The 23,052-nt window shown below is 38.1% G+C and overlaps 1 protein-coding gene across 4 annotated transcripts in view; it reads left to right on the forward strand.

Moving 5' to 3' along the window:
- Positions 1-23,052, forward strand: part of LOC101674189 (fibroblast activation protein alpha) — a 74,195-nt gene that overhangs the window by 43,604 nt on the left and 7,539 nt on the right. For all 4 annotated transcript variants that reach the window (XM_013051998.2, XM_013051996.2, XM_004743956.3 and 1 more), the window contains 7 exons: positions 942-995; positions 2,941-3,065; positions 7,142-7,189; positions 12,528-12,626; positions 13,092-13,161; positions 13,904-14,098; positions 18,955-19,009. In XM_013051998.2, coding sequence (XP_012907452.1) covers positions 942-995; positions 2,941-3,065; positions 7,142-7,189; positions 12,528-12,626; positions 13,092-13,161; positions 13,904-14,098; positions 18,955-19,009 — 646 coding nt within the window. The remainder of the gene's footprint in view (positions 1-941; positions 996-2,940; positions 3,066-7,141; positions 7,190-12,527; positions 12,627-13,091; positions 13,162-13,903; positions 14,099-18,954; positions 19,010-23,052) is intronic.

Below are 23,052 nucleotides of genomic sequence, written 5' to 3' on the forward strand. Positions count from 1 at the left end.
GCTCACTGGTGGTTTGGGATGATGATGTGCGGAAGAGAAGTGCAAGCGATCGTTCCCTCGGCTGGAGTCATGTGACATTAGTCACAGCACTCGGGAGGATGCTGGTTTAGAAGACATAGTCACTCCTAGGAGTGATTTGCTTCTCTTACCTTTTCTTTCTACTCGGGGATAATGAGGTGTTTATGACAGTGAAGACATAGAAGCTCCTGGGCCACTGAGCAGTCCTAAGAATTAAAAATGGGCAACCGAACCTGATTTTCTACACTCCATTATGCTCTCCCTCACCCCTCCCCCCCGCCAAAAAAAAAAAGACAGTTACTTCGTGATATTCAGATGAACTCACAGAGGAGTGAAAATCATGCCACTAAATTGGATTTCCCACTTCAGGGCTATATTAAGACAGGTTAGAACTGGGACCCAGATACTTAAGTAACAAGTATGTTCTCTTGTGACTTCTTTTGCATCTGGGTAAATTAACATGGCCCTTTGTGTGGTGTTGTAGCATGGATACATTTCTGAATTTGTAACAAATTCATCTGTTGTCGGAGCTTCTGTAAAGCAAATTCAAAATGTCTTCAGAATCATGGACAAAATTAATATAGCCCAGAGAGCCCAGTAAACTGTCATGGATCAGGAAGGAGGTGACATTAGTCAACATCCTACCTTATTCCGTGTAACTCGTAACTAATGAATCAATATACCTATAATTAAAAAAAGGAATATTCAACATAATTTAATCTTTCTCTTATGATTTGAAAGTGAGAGTAAGTACATAACATTCAGAGTTATAAACAGCAGTGATTTATCTACGTAAGTGCCAAATAATAGTTTCATTAGATGCACATTGGACTCTACTATTTATCCTATTAGTATTAATACTAACAATTCTGTCAGCATTTAGTTATCAATATTTACTTGATAACTTCTGAATATATTTTCAGGTTTTATTCTAGCAATGAATTTGAAGGCTACCCCGGAAGAAGAAATATCTATAGGTAATTTATATCAATACATTCTAATATTTTATACATTAATATTTGAGTGAAAATCAGTCAGAGGCATTTGGATATGCAGAATATTTTTTAAAGCCTGAAATGTAATAAAAATTATATGTGAATCAAGGTAAAACATCCAGAGAATTGTACACCACATCAGTATAAAAATATACACTTCCCTGGGGTATCTGGTGGCTCAGTTGCTTAAGCCTTCAACTCTTGGTTTTGGCTGAGGTCAGGATCTCAGGGTTGCGAGATCAAGCCCTGCCTCGGGTTGGGGGGGGGGGTGTCCACACTCAGCAAGGATTCTGCTTGATATTCTCTCTCTCCTTCTCTCTCTGCCCCTCCTCCTGCGCATGCGTGCACGTATATTTTCTCTCTCAAAAAATAAATAAATCTTAAAAAAAAAATTATGTATTCTCCCAAATGTTAGTTAACTCAAAATGTTTTCAGAGAAAAAGTTAAGAGATTCTAACGCTGATATAAGCATGATACTAAATACTTCAACTAAATTTAGAGGTAATTGAGGACATTCATCCATTTAGCAGCCACTTACTAAGTCCCTACTGTATACCAGGCCTTGTGGCTATTGCCTTATCAGGTGATTTCTTTTAATATGGCTCACTTTGGCATAAGTCTATTACTCTTGGAAGGAATTCATCTCTGTCCCTAAATTAGTGTTTAAGTTGGTCCAGTTGTCCCCTTGGTGATTGGAATGGTGCCCTTAGTAGCCCTCTCCAAATATAGAAGTAGAAGTCATAGTTACCATGGGCTGGTAGTTTGCTATATGTCAGGCACCTTGTTACCTACTTTTCATTGGTAATTTCATTTAATCCCCACAACTTCAGGAGGCAGGTGATATTGTTAAAGCCAGAATTTTGTACCTGGGCATGCTGACTTAGCCCCCTTACTGTTAACTGCTTACCTAACATTCTAAGATTAGACAAAAATGGGAATATGAATATGAACTGTAACCAAGGAAATAAGGAATTTTCCCCCTGCTGCATTCCTCTGCTCCCTCCTGGATCATGACTTCTTATCTATTGGAGAGAATCCCTCTGTGGTGCTAGTGATGTCTCTGGCTCCCCTGGACCATGCCCAAGGCAAGGTCAAGGGCAGCAGCGAGAAGGAATACTGGAGGAGCAAATTATTTTACCAGCCACAATAGACTCTGACCATGACCCTGTCCTGGCATCATCCTACCATCTAGTCTGCCCCAGATTAGAATCTGATTCTGAAGGTTTGGGGTTAGGTCTGGAAGTCTGTATGTTAAAGCCAGTCACCCCACTCAGGAACCCTGCAGAAGCTTTGCTGGGGAGAGGGTGGGTCCAATGTGGTAAGTATAGTTGGTTTGTGTAAGAATGTGGTGGGGGGGGGGAAGCATTCCCAGGAAGAGCTTTCCTGACCCTAAACTTCCTTCAGAAAGGATTGAAAGGCACAGGAGGCACTTAAAAACTATGTTTTGTTTTTTTTTTTTAATTTCCACTTTGCTTATGACTGATTTCCCCTTCCAGATATATGATAAGAACAGCGACCCCTTTCTTGGTGAGACTGCCAGACTTTCCTTGCATGTTTTGCATGGGAGTACAAAAAGAGAAATGGGAAGATGAAGAACTATGCATTGCCAAGCACTCTGTAAGATGTAAGGGATGAATGGCTATGGGAAGTGGTTACCTCACTCCCATTCAAGGTGTTAGATATTTCTCTCACCCCAGAGAAACCAAAGGGCTTCTCTCTCAAGGCTTGTGCCTCTTCAGGCGAAGATGATTGAAAATCAGGCTACATCAAAAGACTGTAATTCCCCTTCACTTTAAATGATATTGGCAAGAGAAAAATAGAGTGGGTTTGATGTCAATATGTAAATTAGTCATTTTACATGGAGTAGTACATTTTGATAAATACAATCTCAAAATTTCAGCTTAGTTTTATTTTCATTTTCCTCTAGAATTAGCATTGGAAGCTATCCTCCAAGCAAAAAGTGCATTACTTGCCATCTAAGGAAAGAAAGGTGCCAATATTACACAGCAAGTTTCAGTGACTACGCCAAGTACTATGCACTTGTCTGCTATGGTAGGTAAAGGACCCGCTACGAGCTCCGCCACCCCATGGCCAATGTTGTTGTCCTTGTCACCATTGTCCTCTGATCAATCCTAAACGACAGGTTATCAAACACTTGTTATATATGGGGGATTTTACCTATGTTATCTTATCTAACGCTTATGGGGAAAAAAATGAAAGGAAGATTGGAGAGCATTTTTATCCCGATATTTTGCAGTTGAGGAAATAGAATGACTTGCAAATGATCCACACTGCTGGTAAGCAGCAGAGCCAGAATGGGAGCAGGGAGGTGTTGACTGCAGATCCCAAGCTCTTGCCGACCATGTGCCACAGCAGCATGACGTTAACGTTATATGCAAACACCAGCTACCCACTGTCAGAGCAAGACTTGAGCAGTATCACGGAAAGAAGCCATCCCTATTAAAATGGTTGCTGGACTTTGGCCCCATTTGCCTGAAGAAATGTCAAACTCCAACAGCCAGGGGAAAGAATAATGCCCTAGAAACCTGAACTCCTTCCCTTGGAGGCCACTATTTCTTTGAGGTATAGTTTCAGCAAGGATGGAAAGTAAACTTTTGTCACCTCGTAGGTCCTTTCTAAATTAGGGAAATATAAGTAATTCATTCGAATCGTAAAAGGTCATAAGAAATAAAGTAGACCAAATACTTTCAGGTTTTTTAGGCCATGTGTAAGCTTAGTGAATAATTTCCATTCAAATAATTTTATTTTATGCATAACACCTTATCTATATCTTGAACATATGACAAGCCATGAAAAAGGTTAAGTTAGGCATCAGTAGATCAAGGAGATATGTTGGGGTCTCAGTAGGCATCATGGAGATTTGGAAAACGGACTTGAGAAATATCTATTTTTCCATTCTCTCCCCCATCCCCCTAACTAATCCCTGAGTTTTCCTGCTGAGGAACAGCCAACAGAGAATGTTATTATGAGCTAGATGCCACTCGACTGTTTCTGGTATCAACTCCCGGTGGAAGGTAGCTGAGACAATAAATGGAATCTTTGATAGAGATCCCTGACCAGTTTCGGCAGACCCCACGTTCTTCACTTCCTAGAAGGAAGGCTGCCTTGTCATGCCACTTTCCTCATCCCTATCACCTGGCTCCAGAAGCCCAGCCCCTGCTCTACTGACTGTGAAAGTGCATAAACATTTTAACTCAAATGGTCCCTTTAAGAATGGCACGAGTTGATACAACTACTTTCACAAAATGTTGAGTCAATGACATCTTTGAAAAGCCAAGAGATTGTTGTTCATGACTATATGCACTGATTGTGGTGATGGCACTTAAAGATATATATTAAATGTCCTTCTCAAATTATATGCAACATTTTTCAACCCAACTCAAATTATATGCAATTTTTTCAACATTTGAAAGCTTTACATGCCAGGCATCTAGTATCATTGAACTAACTATACTGAGTCATCTGTTTGTCTTTCTCTCCTGAAGGCAGAGGCTCCTTTCTTTTCATCTTTACATTCATAAGGCCAAGAAAAATGGTTACTGCACAATAATTGTGCATAATGCATAATGGTTGAATGGACATCCGTGCTAAAGAAGATCAAAGCCCATTGCCTTTTGCAAGGCCTAACAAAAAACTTGTTCTTATGCTGACATTTTTACCCACTGAAACCTCAGTGACCCTACACTTGCATACATTCGTTTATATTTTTATGCATTCTGCATTTGTATAATGCTTCAAACCTTTTTGAAACACTCTACCATTTTTTATATCACTTTGTCTTCCTAATATCTGCCTGAGTCTGAGTGCCCACTGGAAAGATAAAGAAGCAAAGACTAAGCTCTCCTCAAAAGTTGGTGGAAGAGTCCTTTCTAGAACTTGAATCGCCTGACTTTTCCACACTCACTCTTGCTCGGCAGTATGGTAATTTCCCATTTAGCAAAAAATATACTGTGTGGGAAGCATCACATCGTCTGGTGTTTTTGAAGCTCCAGTAAAATGAGTCACTGAGCCATCATAAGAAAAACCTTGAAATCTTTCCCTTTAGGACTAAGAGTAAAGCCTCATTATGTAACTTCAAACTCTCCAAGAGATGGTGAGTAAATCCCAGATAATAGGATTAAATAGGTAAAAATCCCCTTCCTGATGCTGATGAAACAGAAGGAATGCAAAGGAGGGACTCCACACAATTGAGGCTTTTAAATCACTGCAACCACTTGCTCAGGCCGTTTGTATCCAGAGTGGACAGTCATTAATCTGTCTCAGAACTTGGCCAAAAAAGATATGCTAGTTGTCACTACTGAAGCTGCATACCCATGAAAATTCCATAGGGTGGTTGCTGGTTGACTGAAGTCAAGAAATTCAGATTCATGTTTCATTTCCTTACATTTTGACCAAAAATATAATATATGTTTGTGCCTTCTAATAACTTTGAAGAAAAGCTGGTCAAAATGAAAATCTCTGAAATTAAATTCTATAACATTTTGAAACTCCACACAATAGAGAATTATTTTTTGAGAAAGTCTAATAAATAATATCCCTCTCTTCACACTCAAGTCAGGCTAAGGAGTCAGGCAGGAAATTAAAATATTAACTTTATTACCTGTAAAGGTAATATGGCTGCAACTAGACAGCCACTGGCTTCCCCACAGACCCCAGCATTGTTCCACTTAGAGCACTGAGGATCCCTTCAAGAACAGGCAGAAAGAAGCCAGGAATAAAGCAGAAGAAGGAGTTACTTACAGCCAGGTCTTCTGAGAACTCATCAAAAAGGTTATCCCTCTTCAGCTTTCTTGGGATCCAGAGTGCTACTCTAATGATATTCCACAAAGAAGGAAGAGGCATCAGGAGTACAAATGAACCTCTACCTCCAACATCCATAATGTGTCTTTTAACCCATTGACTGCCAGGGCAAATTTATCCTTTAAAAGTATATTTCAAGGGGCCCCTGGGTGGGTCAGTCAGTTAAGCTTCCCACTCTTGATCTCAGCTTAGGTCTTGATCTCAGGGTCATTGAGTTCAAGTCCCCCATTGGGGTCCACATTGAGTGTGGTGCCTACTTGACAAAAATAAAAAAATTTTTTAAAGTACAATTCCATGTATTATTGTATCTTATGGTTCAGCTAAGTTAGAGATAATTAGTGTTTAATTTTTATAGATCTTGTTAAAATGGCCTGTTTCTGCACAGAGCACCCGAGTTCTGTACTGTGGTATGTTGTGGACACTAGTATGCCACCCAGAACCCCCCCCCCTTCACTTCAGGACCGAATCCCTCATTCCACCAGCTGTTGAGAGTGCTGGTAGCCACCGACAGCTCACAGCTGAGCCCCCACCCTAGGAATCGATCTCATCCCATGCTACATCTAAAGATTGCTCCAATATGGGGTATAAAGGCGGCCATGTTGGTACATGGAGGCCTTTCTGCCAATCATTCAGCTCCAGATTCCCTTTGGGGTCTGGTAAGGTTTGTGTTTTGACTGCACTAAAGTCCACCTTCCCTCACCACCCCATCCTTCCTTTCCCAGAAGTGAGCATACTAATACTCCCCCCAGGAAAACCTCTGGGCCACAAAACTTCTGGGTCTCTTTCCCAGGGAATATCACCTACCACAGCATATAGGTAACAGATGCTATATACATTTATCTCTGCATCTACTGATTACAAAGTCGGGGGGGAAGGCGATAGGTTCCACCCACCAAAATAAAATGAACATTGGACCAAGAAGCCAGATGGAAAGTATCATCTGGGTGCTGGTGAAGATTATCAGATAATAAAGACACAGCTAATACTAGCCCTTACAACATGATGTCTTGGCCATTTATCATGGCAGATCCTGTGGGCTATTTGTGTAATGAGATCTGGGCTATTCAAGATCACTCATGGAAAAGCTCACAAGCAACTCTTCTCTCACATCTATTCTTTAATTGAGCTCTGATCTCATGCGTTGTTTAAATGTAACTTAAAAGGTGATATTTACTTCTCCATGGGAAAAAAAGTAGCTGCAGAATTGAGATATACTTGAGCTTGACATTAATCACAAATATGACCAGTCTCTTATTGGAAACTCAGTGTTATGCTAAAGCACGTTTTTGTTTTCATGCTGTGCACAGGCCCTGGCCTCCCGATGTCCACCCTTCATGATGGCCACACTGATCAAGGTACGCTAACTTGCATGCTCTTGTCTAAAAAAATCCTGAACTCTGGGTGACATTATGCTGGAGGCAGCAAGATAGTTTCCCCACACCCACAAGGGGAACTGTGTTGGAATCTTGTGGTCATAGAGCCTATAGTCACATAGACTTGGATATCCTTTGAGTCAAATCTGACCCTCTAAAATCTAATATTATTTGCAGTAAGAACCTGGCATCACACAGATGAGTTATATCACAGGGATTCATGCTGTCTTCCCCAGTCAGCTTTATCAAAAACACAGGCGGTTAGCTTTGGAAGGAAACTTAGGTATTTAGCACAACCTCCCTCCCAAATAAGAATTTCTACTTCACTGCAACATTCCAAACTAGAGACAAATTCCAGATCTAAGTCCAGTTCAAAGCAGAGGGTGTCTGACTATCATGCTGGCTCTTTTGTTCTAACAGCTACATCACACTGTTGCTACGAATGAAATTCCTCAGATTTAGAGGCTTTTCCCATTTTTAGCTATTATCAAGACAGTCCTCCTCCAACCCATATCTGTGATATTGGTTCAAAATACTTCCAGATCAAAGATGACCATCGTTGCTCTCACCAGAGTGATGCGAGTGTGGGATTACCCCCATACCCTTCCCACAGTTGTCCCGTTGTCTTTTGATTTAGTGCTGAACAATGTTATAGGGTTGAAGTGGAGGGAGATGAGGGATAATGAGGGACTTCAGGACTCGAGCCTGTGCTCCTCCCTGGACAGCTTCGGTGAAAGTCAGGAGACTGCTCAGGGGTTAGTTTGACTGCCAACACAATGGCTCAAATAAAATAGGTGAAAATAAGGTAATGAGGAAAAACAGAGTCAATTCAGAAGCTCTGGGAAGGTCAGGTATTATAACAGAGGTGCTATGAATTTAGTGTCATTTTGAAGTTGTGGGGGTTTTTTTTGTTGTTGTTGTCTGGTTGGTTGGTTGGTTGGTTTTTTTTTTTAACTTCATGTCTAATAATGACATATCTTGAAGAATAAAAGATTGTATTTCTCAGCATGGCTCATCTCAACCTTCAGTAAGAGACATTTTAAAGCAATACTACATTCAAATCTGTAAGATTTTGTTTTAATGGAAATTCCCATAAATGTATGATTCCCATTTTATCATGACAGCTAAAGGTCAGCCTTCCTTTTTTCAGAGCATGAATTTCCACATTCTTATTATCCTTCTCCTATTCCTGCCAGATACCAATTTCAGTACTGCATACAAAAGTGTTATTACTTCACCCAATACTTAGAAAATAGGTGCAGTGCTCATGTCACTCTCGTTTCTCATATGTATTTATATGTTTTCTAACCCTCGAATAGAATGTGATTTTTTTAGAACACAGTTCTGCAAACTCGCCTCGTGATGAAATTCTCCAGAGACATTTATTATAAATACAGATGCTCAGGCCCTCTCCAGAAATTCCAGTTCAGTAAATCTTAGATTGGGCTAGGGAATCTGAAATTTTAAGTAATTCTCAGATAAGCATCTTTTTAGAGCTGATGCTAGGTCTTCTGTTTATCGGCAGGGTTTTTTTCTCACTCATTTTCTGTTGCATTTGGTGCCAGAAATCTTTACACAACAGATATTTATTAAGCGCCTATCACATTAAGTCAGACATTGTGCTGGATACTAGATCCTTAAAATGAACAGATTAGATATGGTCCGTGTCCTCAAGGAGATTATAAATCAATGGAGAATGCAAACATGTGAGTGGGTAATATAGTGGAACAAATGATTAGGATGGAGGAAAAAGAGCAGGAAAGCACATAAGCAGAGTACTATATCTGGGGTTTTGGGGTTAAGAAGTGTCTCCTAATGATTGATACATCAAACTGGAAACTCACGGATATAAAGGAAGAATTAATGCTGCTTAGATGTCTGGCTTGATCAAGTGGATTGATATTAATGCTTTTTACTGGAAGAGGGATTCGCAGCCAAAAGAATGCTTTGGGGGAGATGATGAATTTTGTTTTTTAATATTGAGCTTGAGATGCCAATGGGATAGCCAAGTGGAGCTCTCCTGGAATGACAGAGTTTTGGATCTGGACACTGAATTGAAGATGAGGAACAAGAAGTCATTTCATTTTAATTTATGAAATCCACGGTTACTAAGACCATGAAAGTGGATAAGACCACAGAGTAGGAATAAAGCTGTGTGGAATACCAACATGAGAAATGGGAAGAGAAAAATGAACCTATGAAGGAGACAGAGAGAAGAACAGAGGGAGAATAGCCTGGAGAGTAGGGTATCATAGAATGCAGGGAGGAGAGAATCTCGGGAAGAGGGAGGGCTCATCCGTGTCCAGTGCTACAGGGAGTGAAGTGATACCAGCTCTGAATCAATGAATTTAGCAAGAGGGAGATTACCATTGGCTTGGTCAGACCAGTTGCAGAGAAACAGTGGGTGTGGGAGCCAGATTGAAGCAAGTTTAGGCTTGATAGGACACAAGTAAAAAGAGAATCATTTCAGCAGACCTCCCTGAGGGGAGGAGGACAGAGGTGGGGTGATGACTGGAAGCAGTTGATAGAGGTTTAATTTTTTTTTGAAAGATAATAAACATTTAAGCATGGTTTAAATGCTGATGGAAGAAATTAGGAGACCCGAAAGGGTCGAAGACATAAAGGAGGGAGGTCCCCAAGAAGTCGGGAAAAAGGAGTCCAGAGACAGGTGGAGATTCATCTCTGGCATTGTGCTGAGCGAGAATGAAGAAATTACTATTGTAATTGTATGAAAGTTTGTAGACATTGCAGAGAACTGTGCAGTGGCTTCATTTCATCAGCAAAGTGGGGTAAGAGCATTTGAAAATAACACAGGACCCGAACCAGGCGCTTTAGAAACCCAGAAGAGTTGACACTTGACATAGACCTCCTAATGGAGGCTTAGTTGCTTCAGGCACAGGTGCTCATTACAATTACCCAACTGATCAAATGACCTCATTTATCAGCTTTTCCATAAATACTTCATATACTTTAATTAGTAAGCAAAATACAGTAGCTAATATAATTAAAACAAAAAATTCTTACATCCATCATTCTTCCTTCTTTATTTCATCATAATGAAGAGTCCACCAACAGAGAGCACATACGCACACATAGCATGTACTGGGTAATAAGTATGCTAGGGACCGAGGACAGAATGATGAGTGAAATAAGGTGAAAGGTGCTCTGGGCGGTAGCCTTCCTTCCACGTTACAGGCTTTGAATGCAAAGCCACATGGAGAAGCCCAGTTGGCACCCCCACTGCCTACAGGCCTATGAGATCCCATTTTGCTCCAAGGGGTGGGAAAATTGCCAAGTTACCATATGTACAGATATTTCTCTGAACTATAGAGCATTAATAAGCTTATGAATTAACTTTGGCATTTCAGTAAGCCGCGAATTAGGAAGGTTCAATAGCTAGGTAAAGAATGGAGGAATCAAACTCTAACCAACCTGGCAACACTTGGGTAGAGTTTCCGACTTCCAGTACCTGTTGGTAAAATGATAAAAGTAAATAAGTAAATTATAAATGTAATAATAAGTAAAATATGAAAACAAATAAATAATCAATTATAACGCAGTCACTCTGTGTACTTGCTCCACTCAGGATTCCCTTCATCCGTAATAGCTCCTCACATAGAACCCACACAGGGAGAATGAAGAGCTGGCCCCATTGTACTTAGAATTGTATATTCAATGGGGGCTTTTTGTTTTTTTTGGGGGGGGGTTTGGTTTTTTTTAATTTTAACTTTTAAGATGCCACAAGTATCTCTTTCCCGATGAATTATCCAAAGTTAAAATGAAATTTATTATGTATCTTATACAACTCATACCAAAACATCTATACTTATTCTAAGATTAAATATAACATGTTGGAACAAAATGCCATGAGTATATGAAAACTGAGAGTTACAAGGGAAGTGGTTTGGCAAACTTACTGTAGTTACAAGTACTCCTCCAGTTCCCTATCTTCAAGGACCACTTTTAAAAAGGCACAAAAACAAGAAGTTCACAGGATGTCTTTTGTAAAAACTGCCGTATCTCAGAAGTCATCCAGACCTTCTTTTAAGAAAAATAAATTGACAAACTCCACATGCTATATGAAAATCTATCTTTTCTCTAGAAGATAACTAGAATCAATTCTAGTTCAAAATATAACTTGCAAAAAACCCTCAATTGCTAGAAACCCATTTACATATACCACCAAACTACAGCATCAGGAGATCAATAGATTGTTCATTTTCAAAGATTAAAGTGTGAAACATAATTAAGCACAAATATAAGCAGCAGGTTTTTTGAAGATCCTTTAAGGTGAAAAACAGAAAGAGATCAGAGTGTGCATATACTGTTATTTTACTAAGATGTATAACTACCTTGACAAAAATGATCTGAAGGGATAGGATGTAAAATAATTCAATTACAAAAAAGGGAGGCATATCCTATATTAGTTAAGTACAACTGGAAAAGATTTAAGAAGAAATATATGTTAGGGTGCCCAGGTGGCTCAGTCAGTTCAGTGTCTGACTTGATTTCAGCTTAGGTCATTATCTCTGGGTTGAAAGATCAAGCCCTGAATCTGGCTCATCCATTGGGCATAGAGCCTGCTTAAGATTCTCTCCCTCCCTCTCTGTCTGCCACTCCCCCCTTCTCTCTATCTAAAATAAATAAATAAATAAATAAATCACAGAAAGAGTATTTGACTTTATACATTGAAATTTTAAAAATAAATTTTGTGACTACATAATCTTTTTAAAAATATTTATTTATTTGAGAAAGAAAGAGAAAGCATGCATGCATGAGCAGGGGTGGGGGGAGCAGAGGGAAAGGGAAAGAGAGCATCCAAGCAGACCTCTTGCTGAGCAGCTCTAAGGTCATGACCTGAGCCAAAATCAAGACTTGGATGCTTAACCAACTTAACCAACCCAGGCCCCCCCATTTTAATTTGAGATCTCAGCAATATAGATTTTACTTCTACTACTTTTTTTTATTCTTAGTCCATTCTTAGATGATTTAAAAAAAAAATCCCCTACTCAGGTCATAGCTTCATGTTAGAAAATCGGAGATGAGAAAATATGGTGAATAAACATTGTTGCCTCTGTGAATCTTTCCAAATTGTGTTTTGATGCCATAAAGATCAGTTCAGGAAGCAATGATTAATGTCCTCATACACTCATACCTGCTTTAAAGGCTGGGTTAAAAATATACTTGTCAATATATAACTTCTTATTCAGTTCCTTATACAGCTTCAGTTTCATCTATGTTAAAGCCAAAAGAATTTTAAGAAAGGAATTTTCTTCTGGAATGCTATTAATTGAAAAATGAACATTTTATTTTTTTAAAGAAATTAGAATCCTGGAAGAAAACGAAGAATTGGAAAATGCTTTGAAAAATATCCAACTGCCTAAGGAGGAAATAAAGAAACTTGAAGTGGATGACATTAGTAAGATCTTTTAAAAACTTCTCATTTACAAATATGAAGCTGAACACTTACCCTGCTTTCTTTTCAAAAAGCATAGAGTAAATATTATAATCCAAACCTTATAGTATCAAATCTTAAGTAAAACAATCTTACTGTAACAATAGAGTTTCACAAAAGATCTTTAATATGTTTGTAAATAGAGTTGATCTTATACTTTTCTGTAGCTCCATTTCAACACTAGTATTTTTTTAAAAAGAATTTATCTAATTTTAATTTTAGAGTGTGTGCTTCTAGAAAAACAATAACTCAAAATTTCTAGTAATTTATAAATTTGGCAAAAATATGTAGTAAAAATCAACTTATAATATATTCTTGATTTTTTATAATTTACTAGTTATGAATTGATTTTGTTAACTTGTTATTAAAGAAAAATAAATAATGCTATGAATATAGTGGAATAAAGATTTTTCTTTTTTTTCCCCCAAGCTTTATGGTACAAGATGATTCTTCCTCCTCAATTTGACAGATCAAAGAAGTATCCCTTGCTAATTCAAGTGTATGTAATATTTTCTTTGGTGTAAAAACTATTTACTGAAAATATGTTGAATTAAATACACATTTATGAGATAGAATGAACCATTCTCCTTGGTAACAGTTCCTATTGATGCTGTTTTTATATATTCCTCAACTAATCAGAGTAAATAAAATATGGCTATTTAAAATAGATTGAGGAAGTTTGGGGATTTTAGATGGACTAGCTTGCATTCGCTGTCTTGAATTTCCTTTGTATGGCAAATTGCCGAATGTGTCAGAATACCTTTGAGATAGAGAAATTGCAGCCAAAAAATATTGTAAATCATCTTAATGTCTTATGTAAGTGAGTTAGAAATGAAATAAGGGAATGGAATACATTTAGTGGAATCACACCCAAAATCAGTGCTGACCTACACACAATTTGCTTAAAACACCATGCATTTTTTTTAGTATATCTTATGCCTGCTTTTAGCAAGTGGCAGGTGGCAGAAATGACGAAAAACCCACACATATTCCTTGAAATGCCAACCCTAGATGTATCCGTTTTGGGGAATAGGAGAGGCTGTGTCCCAAAACAACTTCCTTGTAGCAAACCTCTGGGAAAAGCCTGGTCCTCTCTTGATTTTGAGCCAGTTCTAATGCCACTGTTATTGAAATTTTATTATACAAATGTACTGGGAAATACTAAAGGCAATTCTTAGCCATGATGTGAAGTTGAGTTTTACAAAGGAATCCAAGATTCTTTTTTTTTTTTTTTTCTGTAGGTATGGTGGTCCTTGCAGTCAGAGCGTAAGGTCTGTATTTGCTATTAGTTGGATTTCTTATCTTGCAAGTAGGGAAGGGATAGTCATTGCCTTGGTGGATGGCCGAGGAACAGCTTTCCAAGGTGACAAACTACTGTATGCAGTATATCGAAAGCTGGGTGTTTATGAAGTTGAGGACCAGATCACAGCGGTCAGGTGAGCACCTTCTTATTCAAACAGAAATTGATGCACAACAAAAGTCATGCAATCACTGTTGGGTTTCTCCATCTTTAATGATGTCATTCTTTTTGTCTATTTTCCTAACTTTATCTAAAATTACCATTAATCTTAAAGAGATATTTTTGCCCAATAAGAGAAAAAAACTACTGATGGAAAAGAACTAATAAAAATGTAGAAACATGATTTATAGTGATAAATGACAAATAACTCTCATTTGATGTTTCAGTCATTCTGATATCCTTTCATTTATTCACATGGTTCCCACACAAAAAATTGTATAACTCTGGGGATGGTCCATAGACAGCCAAACATCTGAATTTGCTCAAGCATTGTGGATTCTGGCTCATAAATTTAGAAATTCCTCCCAAGATTTCATCAACACTCTATCCGTACAGATGCTAGGCATTCTTTTGTAATTAAGCTAGCTGCGAAGTTCGGCTGTGTTAGCATAAAAGTGTTTTCTTGTTTTTATTTGACAAAAAATTCATTTTATGTAGTACAAATTATATTATGGAAACATTCATAGGGAAGACAGACTCATAATCTGAATTCTTCTCAATTACATTCTCAATCATAATTTGTGTCTCCATCATCTTTTCTGAAACAAAAAAGAATATAGTCACCAAAATTGTTGTTTATTTAGAAACACTGTGCTTGATTCTTCTGGACAGTTCTCTACAGCTGTTGTGTTTCTCTTATTAGGCTGGGGGTATGTAAAAGTTAGAGAACAGTAGTTTACAAATGTAAAAGCTAACACAGGCCAAGTGGACCCTTAGTCGTGGATGTATATGTGTGCGTAATAGCCTAAGGTCAAACACTCTTTCACAGCAAAGAGCAATTTAGAAAATTCATTGGTAAATTCCTTTGATCATCATAATGTCATTATTAGTTACTGATTTCAGTATAGCATACACAATGAAGATTGTATTTAACAGCTAGGCGCCAGGCCCAGACAATACTTTTCTGTATTTTTGTCTCTAATCACACCAGAAGAGTTTAGACTCACAAGTAATTATTTTTAAAAATAGAAAAGTAATCATAACCCATCTGTTTTCAAGTTTTTCTTCCATTCTGTGAACAGTAATATACACACACATATATACAATATTCAATTAAAAGCAGCCTATTTGAGTAAAATCTGACAAGTGAATAAGTGGATTATTAAATAACACTGCACAATCTGTGGGCATTCTTCATGCCTAATTTCTAGGAGGCTCCCTCTTTCTTGCTGATCCAGATTTTTGGCCTGTCTGCTATTAACCTGTTTCGGAGAATCTTCTGCCTGATGGAGAGGTAGAGAAGAGATAGCTCAAAGAAAAGTCTTCCAAGAGACTGGTTTCTCACATAAAGACTGCCTTGTGCCTTGATGGAAATATGAACACCATTGTCAGTGTTACAGACCTAATTCTTTAAGGAATTTTTTTCCTTTATTTTTATTTTATTTTATTTTTTTGCCCCATGGGTTAGATCTATTTGTACTTAAACCGTGCAGTAAACACCCAAGGGCACCCCAACCCTGGGACTACATCAAAAGCCAGATGTAGATTACACCTCATTTGTAATTCAACTGGATCTTTTCCAAAGTTGGTAGAACTAAAAAGTGGTTTGTTTTGGCACTGGTTAAAAAACAAACTTATCATCACCATCATCACAATCTACTGATAACAACACAATACATCATCCTATTTCTGAGTGCACTCATTTACTACCCAAATTGCAGCATTTGCATTTAAGAATACCTCAAGAAAGAGAACCGATAGATTCTCATCGTGTTTCTTGGATGGAATGAAAATTTAAACCTGAAACCCGTGTAGAGACCTTAACAAAAATTGTTATTTCTGATGTTCAATATATAGGACATGAAGCCACAAATTGTACCAATTTTCACAATAATATAAATGTCTTTGGCATTTAGAACTGTAGATAGACCAGAGGCAGTAGTTGGCTACCTTTACCTTCTCTGAGCCATTTTTAGGATGGAATCTGAAGAAAGTCTTCCTGCTATAGAGCAGGCATATGTTCACTCATTTGCTCAGCCATTCGACAACAACAGATCAAATATTAATATATGCCATAGCGATCCACTCTGTATAAAATTGTGCAATTTACAATTTCTACTTTCAGTGCACTTACAATCTTTGTAAACGGGTTAACCCCCGCAACCCCACCCCCACACTCTGAAGAGATGGCATTGCTATTAGATGGAACTTTTGGTAAACAGCCTAGTGAACCAAGGGAGGCTATGTGGCCCGTGCAAAGAAAATAGACAACAGTAGAGATGCACTTGGGACTGGCCTGGCTTTGCTTGAAAGCGTCGTTTTGCAAAAGTGAAAGGGATGCCTTGGAACCTGATGCTTTGAGAAAACAAAAGCTAAAATGGGTAGATTTATACGATAATCCCAGGAAGTGTTTTAGGAATCAGACACTGAATGTCTGACATGGGAATTGGGATTGTAATGCCTTTACGGCCACCCTCAAATTACCTTCCCACAAGAAAATGAAATGTGTCCCCTTCGATCTCATATAAAATGTAATCTGGCTAAATTTTTTAAACATACGTAAAGGAAATCATGTGTACATATTTGGGAACAACAGTAAATACTTGTCTGGGTCAATAAATAGATTTAAACAAAGCAAAGCAGGCTTAAAAAGAAGAAGAAGCCAGACAATCTCACAACTTTGACTACACAAAAGAGAATGCTTCAAAGGAGAGGCTTGTGAGGTCAAAACATAAGTGAAACTAGGAACTGCTTCCCTTAGGCTTCTGAGCAAATGGTACATAGGTAGGACTCATGAATGTTCCTTAGTTACAGGGTCAGTTCTACTCATTTGGCATATATATGGCACTTTTGATGTTCCCACACTTCCCACAATATCCAGAAGGTTGTTGGTGAGAAAATATCGTATCATACTGTTATACATGGTATCAATAAAAACAATTCCAAAACAGAGTAAGAATTGATCCCTAGGATTCCAAATTAACCTTTTGTCTAGGGCCATTTTTAATGCAAGAAAACATGTAAAGTTCAGTCCAGCCTCCAAAATGTTTTTTCATATGTTACTAACATTTTTCTTTAACTACATGATCAACAGTGTTTCTGATAACCCTTCTGAGAGCTCTTGAGAATTTGGACGTGAATTTTATGGAGACCTGTTGGCCTGGAAGGGCTCAGATTATCTAGCTAACCTTTAACCTAGTCCTGCCACATTAAGTGTTAATGTTTCATTTTCACGTTAACTATTGCACTATCATTTCCTGTAAATGTCATCCTTCCAGAATAAACCGAGGAAGGGAGCTGTTAAGAATTTCCTGCTCCCATGTATCACCTGCTATTTGCTTTTACCCCAGATGCAAGGCAATATGATTGCTAGTTTCTGGGAGATCATAAAATCGAAATTGATTTTATGGCTCAGAACTGTCTTCCAGCACTCGTGGAAAGTTTTTCTTTTTCTAACAAAGAAAGTGAACCTGCTCTTCTTTCATTTGGCTTCTGAAGTTAACGGAAGAATTGCTGAAATGCCACAGTTTGCTGTACATTTTCTCTGTTTTATCATGAACAGCATCCACACAGGTAGCAACTTTCCATTTGCTGCTGCATCTCTTCCCCATAGACTCCTCAGTGTCCCTCAGAATCGGTGTAGGGTAAGCTGTGACTGACGGGGCTTCTTCCCATCTGTTGGTCCCGGGCATTTGCCCAACTACTCTGTGCATTGGAAACGTGCATGTTGAATCCATGCAACGAGCAAAATGGTTGCTGTGAAATCCCTGTAAGAAACTTCATTATTCAACTAATGAAGCCACTCCACTTTTACTTCCAGAGAAGAATGAGAAAGAGCATTAACATAACTAAAGGGAACACGAAAAAATAGCATTTTTCTGGCTCCCTATGTTACTCTGTTCTCTCCCCTCCTTCCTGTTACTGTCCATCCGGGTCTCTGCAATGGCTCAACCACCTTACTTTTTTCTTCCCCGCCTTACTTTTTTCTTCCACTGCTTTTTTTTTTTTTTTCCTGAGCGTTCCCTGAGATTTTATCAAACCATTCCCAAAATAAATCACAATTGCTCTAGAACACCAACCTCAAGGAAGAATGGGATAAATTAGCCTAAAACATTCCTATCTTGTACCAGCTTGCAAAGTTGCATTATGAAGGCTTCCCATGACTTTTTAAAGGTTGCCCTTCAGTATGGTCTCTTGCTCCTAAGAAATTTATTTTCAAAAGAGTTTCCAAAGGAAGGCTCTTCTGTGATGGAACACAAATGAATCATGTCCATATCCTAAAAGACACTCATAATTATCAACACCATGATAAATTGAGAGTACCTAAGTGTGAAATGGGAGAGGATGGATATATTTCCATGGATGAAAGTGACCAAAAACGAGGTAGTAATTATCATTAACATCTAAGCATTTAAAATTGATAAAATTTAAAGCATCCAATAACAAAAATCTTTTTTTTTTTTTCCCCAAATCTGGGGACTTGGAAATTTGGTCCTAGTCATGGTGCTGTGACTTCCTGTGTTACTATTAAGCCTGGGTCTTGACCTTGTTAAGTCCCAGGTAACTCACTCAGGCAATCAGGATGCTAGACCGGCAGCCCTAGAAGTACTACCCAATAGATGTACGGTAGAGTCCAAAGGATCTATTTTATCTTTTGCAGAAAACATGATAATATTCTTTTAATTATTTGTAAGTGCAGTGTTATTGTGCATGTGTTTAAACAAAGAAAATGGAGCGTTTCTATTAAATCTTTGGATTAAATATGCTTGTGTAATGAAGTAAATGTCATGTGTACACACTTAAAATTCTAAAAATTTGTTTCTTTTACTTTAGAAAATTCATAGAAATGGGTTTCATTGATGAAAAAAGAATAGCCATATGGGGCTGGGTGAGTTGTTTTATATGTTTTACTCCTGTTATTCAGTTCAGCAATCATAATTTTCTAAAGTGTGCGCTTATAAGGTTTCTCATGAAATGTTAATGTTGCAACATCATTTAATCTGTCAATGGAAACAGTCAGTTTAGATAATCTAGGCTTCAAAGTGGTGGCTTTAAGCGTTCCTTTTTCCCAATCAGTTAGTTTCTTCCTCATATAGCAAATTAACTCATAATTGACACATTTTTACTTTTCTTTTTGTATGAACTGAACTGAACTATATTCATCAGAGGTTTAATTTCTTTTGTTATTTTAGAGTTACTGTATATCTTTTCATTTCATTTTTATAAAGAGCTACGCTAACATTTGAAATCATAGGAACTTTTAAAATATAAATTCCCTAGTACCTAGCCTATCCCAGTCATATATTGGGTGTTTTGATTCTTTTTTGTTTTTCTTTTTTTTTTTTTTTTTTTGTAATCAAATTATTTTACCAGACCTAATATTAATTTGTGCTAACAAGAGAAAAGTATAATTTAGTTTCTGAGTTATAGGTCATGGAGATAATTGCCCATGTGTGAGAAGCTATGCAGGTTCTCAAAATACACATTAAAAGGAAGTGGCAAAACTTCCCAATCATGGGCAATGAAGTCACTGGAAAGTTTGGAGAAATATTGGAAAGAGTTTAGATTTGCCCATTATAAATTATGATAATTACCCTTCAAAGAAGAGTTCCTGTTTCACTTTTTGGTCTGAATTTGTACATTTGCAAGTCAATTTGCAGCCATTTGTGCTTGGGTTGTTTTTCTTGGCTGTTTTCTCTGAGAGCGGCCTGCACAAGATGGAGGGAATGAAACCCAATATTGAAGGGAGCCTGCAGGCTCCGGCTCAGCTCTCAGCTCAGTGACCAGATGAAGAGCTGTTATGAATTTGTGGAAAGTTGTTACTTCAAGCCATTTGGTCCTTCTTAAAACTATCAAATGTTAAATATCTAAACAGAATGGAATTCAAATGGCTGGAAATAAATGAAATATTTTTATAGTGAAATATTTCAGATACGATCTCTCCTACTATCCATTTTTATGAAATTTCCTGAAGTAAATTTTTGAAAGATTCAGATTTCACACTGAACCCTTCCGTATAATCATTAACATTTCTCGTGCAGTTTTACTTTCCTTTTCCTGCAGGCTTTGAAATAACCATAAAGAAGAATCTTTAATTTCATTTCTACAATATCCTGGTATTAGTTTGGTAGAGAACCATCTATGTAGGATGATTTAAAGAACCCACACAACACCCCAGAATACATCCATATCAGTCTGAAATTCTTCGATAAGAGATTCTCATCATGTCTATGAAAATGCTTCTAGAAGATGTAGCATATTAGATCCCCTTTCTTGCTTACTTTCCACAAGGCAGAGATTGTGAGGGAACTCCTGAAAGCGCACACAGAAGAAGAAATAAGTGAACTGCTGATAGATGCAACATCTGGGCAGCCCCTAAATCAGCCGGGCCCAGAAGAGCCTGAAGGAAAAAGACCTTAATACTATACTTTTTAAAAATGATTTCTTTATGATTTATTTAATCCATCCATCTGATCATTGACTCATGCATTCTTTCACCAATGTAGTAAATTTTTATTGGATCTCAACTAGATCTTATATTAGGTTCTTTAGAAGATGGAAAGATGAATAAATTGTAGCCCTAGCCCTCTATTAGATAAAACAGAGAGGGAAAAAGCCATTGCTCAGCAATGTTCCTAGTGTTAAGACAGATACAACGTGGTGGCAGAGAACACCAGGGAGAAGAGTGATTAATTTTAGCTGGGAGAGCTAAGGGGAGATTCAGAAATGAGGTAGGGAAGATAGGTCAGTAATGGTGCATTCCAGAGAATGAAGACAGCTTTGCCCAAGTCCTGAGGTATCAGTGAATAGGGTGTGGTTGGTCTGGATGCTGGAAACTTCAGAAGCGTAAGGCACATAGTGAGAATGGTGAAGAACAGAGTTTGAATAGGTACGTAGCCAGATAGCAGGAGGACTTTTAGACTGTCTAAAGGAGAATGGCCTCTATCCATGACTCTGCAACACATTTCTCTTATTTTTCTTTGTCTCCATGATCATTACACTCCATTCATTCCTTATTTATTATTTTTAAAAATTTTTCCATTCATTCTTTAAATGTCAGTCTTTTTCAGGGTCTGGCCATGGCTCTCATTGTTTTTCACTTCCTTGGGGAAACCCATGTAATTTCAAAGATGGTGCTGACTGTCAGCTCCCTGCCACTTGCATCTGCCTCTCTTCTGAGGTCCACATTTCAAGTGCTCACTGACCTTCTATCCCAAATGTCCTACTGGGGCCTCAAGCCTAACCCATACATGCTAAACTTGTTACAAGCTCCTTAAACCAAGTCTTCATCTTTATTGAAAGACCTCACCACACTCCTAGTCACCCCCATTAGTAAATTTAGGGCTATTTTCAACTTCTCTTGCTCCCCGACTCCAACATTTCATTGGTAAGTAATTTCTCTCAACACCCAAATCTGTTCTCATCATCCCCAACTGCCAGTGCTTTAGTTCAAGTTTCTTCATACGTAATTCAGAGCAGACCTTCTCAAACTGTAGCTTACATAAGCATCATCTGGAGGACTTGTTCAAACAGTTTCCAGGTCCCTTCCACCAAAGATTCTGATTCAGTAGCCCAGGGTGAGTCCCAAGGATTTGCACTTCTAACATGATCTCAGGTAATGCTGATTCTTTGGGTCCATGGACCATTGGGCGGTATTGGTTTAACGATTCCATTTGCCTTTTAACTAGCTTTCCTGTTTGGGCCTCACAAGCTGCAATGTCGCTAATGAAGTTGCTACTCCAAAACACAGTTTTTACCATGTTGCTTATCTGCTTATATGCTTACATGTTTCCTAAGGCCACACATTGACCTTGACCTGGTGCCCAAACTTACTTCCTTGCATGGAAAGCCCTTAGCAATCTGGCGGTAACCTGCTCTTTCCAGTTTCATCTCTTTCCACTTTTCCCCATGCCTTAGGAATGATTTGACTTCTGTCTGTGTGTTCTTGCTCTCATGCTATTCTGAATCCTATTCCTTGCACCTGCTATGTGTCCATCTTCTTCCATTCTGCTCCTCTTCCTCTAAAATGCAAAACTCCTACTTACTCTTTAAAACCCTACTCAGATACAAATTTCTTTGTGCTCCAATAATTCCGTATATTGCTCTTCTAGGAATTACCATGTTTTATTTTGTATGTCTATTGGTTTCTCCCATGAAAATGACCTCATCAAGGGAATGGACTTTGTCTTTTTGTTTTATTAATTTTTTTCCCCCAAATGTTTAACAAAATACTTGGCCATCCCACACACCAATGATGTTATTTTAACGAAATTTAATCCTGTAAGTCCATGTTCTCCCAAATGTATCTTATTAGTACCAATGACTTTTTCAGGAAAAGGTCCTCCGGGTCTAATAATTTGGTAAATCATGAATTCTGCATAATAGTGTATATCAGTTCTATGAAGGAAGAGTAAAAAATCCTGTTACATTTTTATTAATACAGTATTACCAAAAGGTATTTGATTCCATGGATACTTTTTTGAAATGTGCTCTTAAAGTGAATAGGGAATAGGATTGATGTCTTACAAAGACACTCTTGGCCGCAGGGTGGAGGATGGTCTGAGGTGGGGGGAGGGAGTGGGCCAAGGAGCTAGGTGAGCAGTAATAATGGCCACAAATACCAAGGGCCTGAATTTAGGAAGTGAAGTAAGAGGTGGGAAGAGGTCAGAGCTTCAAGTGCTGTTTTCTAGTATAATAAGCAGGGACCTGTGGCAATCTGGAGATGCAAAAGAGGAAGATGTTGAGAATGACTGCAAGCGTTACTTAGCTACTATTATTGTATTTCATACCAAGGAAGAAAGCATCTGTTCCCCTGAAGTGTTGGGCAAGTTAGCGGTCTGAGAAACATACTGTAGCTAACCCCATACATTTTTGGTAGTCAATTGACAAATAAACTGCAAATTCTATGTTTCCCTCCATAATCCTGATTAA

This window comes from Mustela putorius, unplaced genomic scaffold, assembly GCF_011764305.1.
Source record: "Mustela putorius furo isolate JIRA1106 unplaced genomic scaffold, ASM1176430v1.1 tig00003869_pilon_pilon_pilon, whole genome shotgun sequence".
Taxonomy (NCBI): Eukaryota; Metazoa; Chordata; class Mammalia; order Carnivora; family Mustelidae; genus Mustela; species Mustela putorius.